Raw genomic sequence first — 3339 nt, forward strand, 5'->3', positions numbered from 1 at the left:
TGTAACATGGTGTCCTGCTGTAAAGATGCTGATGTGTAACATGGTGTCCTGCTGTAAAGATGCTGATGCTGCTAGAAGTGTAACATGGTGCCCTGCGGTCCCTTCCCACTGTAAAGATGCTGATGTGTAACATGGTGTCCCACTGTAAAGATGCTGATGCTGCTAGAAGTGTAACATGGTGTCCTGCTGTAAAGATGCTGAAGTGTTACATGGTGCCCTGCTGTTAAGATGCTGAAGTGTAACATGGTGTCCTGCTGTTAAGATGCTGCTAGAAGTGTAACATGGTGCCCTGCTGTTAAGATGCTGCTAGAAGTGTAACATGGTGTCCTGCTGTTAAGATGCTGATGCTGCTAGAAGTGTAACATGGTGTCCTGCTGTTAAGATGCTGGGAGAAGTTGGTAGTAAATGTCTGTCTTTCATGGCTGACTACATGTTTTTGCTTCAGTGGCTGCTTTTCTACTGCTCTTAATTTCAAATGGCCACGGAAGCCCAGCCCAGAGGCCTACTCTTAAACTGACCCACTGAAGCCCAGCCCAGAGGCCTACTCTTAAACTGACCCACTGCTTACCCTACTGAAAAAAAAACAGCCTGACCAGCTTAAGGTGGTTTGCTGGTTGACCAGCTTGTTGACCAGCTTGTTTGACCACCCTATGATGGTTGATGAGCTAGCCACCTCAAGCTGGTCATTTTAGCTGGTGTTGCTGGTCTACATTGCTGGTTTAACTGGCCGTGCCAGCTTATGTTGGTCATTCTAGCAAACCAGCATGACCATCTTACACCAGCTGTATCCCACACGACATGCTGGTCACCAGCATGACCATCTTACACCAGCTGTATCCCACACGACAGGCTGGTCACACCAGCATGACCAGCTTTCTTCAGATGGTCACGCCAGGATGTCCACCTGGTGGCCTAACTGCTGGAAGAAAACCAGCAAAGACCAGCTAAAATCAGCTACCAGCATAAGCAGGTTTCTAGCTGTGTTTTTTTTCAGCAGGGTCTCCTTTGACATGTGCAGGGACAGGCAATGGTCAAGCCTCCAGCAGATCAGGATCCTTGAATTTCCCCTTGGGGATCAATAAAGTATCTATATATCTCTATCTATCCTCTGTTCCAGAGGGATGCACACTACCCTCCACTTATTCTTAACTTCATTCTCTCATGCCACCAGAAATGCGGACTATTTTTAGGCAGATATTAATAAGGTGTGCTCGTATTGAGCCTGAGAAAATCTCTTGATGTTTGCCGTGCCGCTGCTGCCGCCAGAATGCGAGCTCCTCGTGCTGCTTTTGCTGGGTATTCTGACCGTTTCTACGCACAGTTATTGTGGGCGCGCGTTTCCCCTGTTTTAGTACACGGTTACTGCACTTCACTCAGCCACGCACTCGTTTCAGGACCATTACTCGCGCGAGAGGGGGGGTTCGTGACCCCTGCCCCAGCTGTCAACTGCGCTCGCGCAGCCGTGTCTGACTTTCCCACTCTGCCCCCGGTAGCATGGCGTCAGGCGAGGAGGACGGTTCGGTTGAGGAGAAGGAAAACAACAACAAGAAGAGAACGAAAAGCGCCATCGCGACAGCATGGCTGACATTTTACAACATCGCCATGACGGCCGGGTAGGTGATTGAACTAGATCGGCACTGGCCCACGACTTCACGGACACTCCCTGAAACTCCTCTCCGCTCCTCCGGACTGAGCGCATGCCGGCGCGTGTTGCTGTTTATAGGTTCGAGTTTCTGAATGCTCCTGCTGTAAAGTCTCGCGCAGGCACACGGCAACTTCACTCACATACTTTTGATCGAATCGAATCAATCGCGTAGCGTGTCTGGAGCGAGTATTTAGTAAAGAATAACTTGCCATTGTACGGAAATAAAAAAAAAATCAATACAACCATTGGAACTTTCAGGCTTTCCAAATACGGTTGAACACCCGGTGGCGCGTCACACCCGCCGCTCAAACAGTTGCGGGATAAGTATAGCCGGCGCGCTGTTACTGGAGCCGCGCTGCTGAGGGGGAATTATGCTCAACTGGCAGATTTTACCAACTGCCTTCGCACCAACAGTTTGTCTTCAAATAGTTCTTACATCAACAACACACTAGTGAAGTAGCGCCACATCACTGCTTTGTTTCTATAATGATAATGATTTTTATAAAAAACAATTCTGTTCGTACCCGGGGAATCGCTTATGGCAGACTCAAGAATGTGCCTGACTGATCAGGATCAGTTTTAACTGCGTTTGGGTCTGCGGCATGGGAGCTCTGTGCTTGGATAAAAACATTTCCTCTATCCCATTCTCCGCATTTTATCTGTTAGGTCAGCGTTGTTCTGTTGTCCGTGATTTCAGCTTGTCCTTACTCAACATTCTGGGCTACTGGGCTACCGTCTCAGACTGGGCTCCGCTACCGACCCCCACTACTTCATCAATAAACGGCTTCGACTGGGGATTAGTGAGTGTCATCTTTAACTCGCGCCGGGTGTCACGTTACCGGAGAATGGGTTATTAGTAAATCTGCCCGGTGTGTGTGTGTGACGTGTCGCGGTGTACCTGGTGGCAGAGTGCGACTCTCCGTGAGATTAGTTGAGATTGCGGGCATTACGCACCTGCTACTGTTGTCGGCGGAGGAAGTGTTGGAATCATCGAGTTGACCTGCAGCGCAGTTAACATCAGGGTGACATGAAGCGCTGTCCACATCAGGCTGGGTGATCTGAACTGTTCTGTTTCGGAGTGTTCGGGCTTTAAATGGCCGCTCTGTCATTGTCTCTTGAACAAAACAAATATCCACGTGCTCATCCATGCGCCAACTTTGGGGAGAACTAAACCTGTAGCCTAAATGCCTGCTACCGCGCATGTGTTACCGACACTCATATGAAGGCCTAAATGTTTGTTTTTTTAATAATTTAAATAACTAACTACGTTTTTTGTCCTTTTGTGTCAACCTGCAATCGGTTTGAGAGAGTTCCAAAGTTCAAAATACTTCGTACATGAATCTTCCAATCAGTGTTCACCAGTGACAAAACTACAGCAATTGATAGATCGGTTTCAAACAGAGGTACATTTGCCACTAAACATCCCCAGCCCTGGGACACACACCAACAGATCAAGTTGTTTGGTTTTTGGTGTCATGAGACCTGCGCTGTTTGTTAGTATGTGTGATTCAGATCCAGAGGCACAGTAGACTTATGTTGGTAGGCTAATATCTTGTGTTGTTACTATTCATGGTAGGCAAATACATGTGAACTATGCATGATGTGCTAGTTATAATGTAAGCATTTTTTAATGCTTTAAGTTGTTCATGTTTTAGTTCATTGTATTTTGGAGTGACACTAGTCTTGCTTGGTGA

The 3339-nt window shown here is 47.6% G+C and overlaps 1 protein-coding gene across 1 annotated transcript in view; it reads left to right on the forward strand.

The window, feature by feature from the left end:
- Positions 1 to 1457: 1457 nt before the first annotated feature.
- The window catches only part of hacd1 (3-hydroxyacyl-CoA dehydratase 1), a 24947-nt gene continuing 23065 nt past the window's right edge, over positions 1458 to 3339 (forward strand). The window contains exon 1 of the mRNA XM_076291189.1: positions 1458 to 1613. Within this exon, the coding sequence (XP_076147304.1) occupies positions 1495 to 1613 (119 nt within the window). The 5' untranslated portion in view covers positions 1458 to 1494. The remainder of the gene's footprint in view (positions 1614 to 3339) is intronic.

This window comes from Alosa pseudoharengus, unplaced genomic scaffold (genome assembly GCF_046254945.1).
Source record: "Alosa pseudoharengus isolate Yale_2024_CS ecotype anadromous, Long Island Sound unplaced genomic scaffold, YU_APseudo_1.1 YU_APseudo_1.1_scf_18, whole genome shotgun sequence".
In the NCBI taxonomy this organism is placed as follows: Eukaryota; Metazoa; Chordata; class Actinopteri; order Clupeiformes; family Clupeidae; genus Alosa; species Alosa pseudoharengus.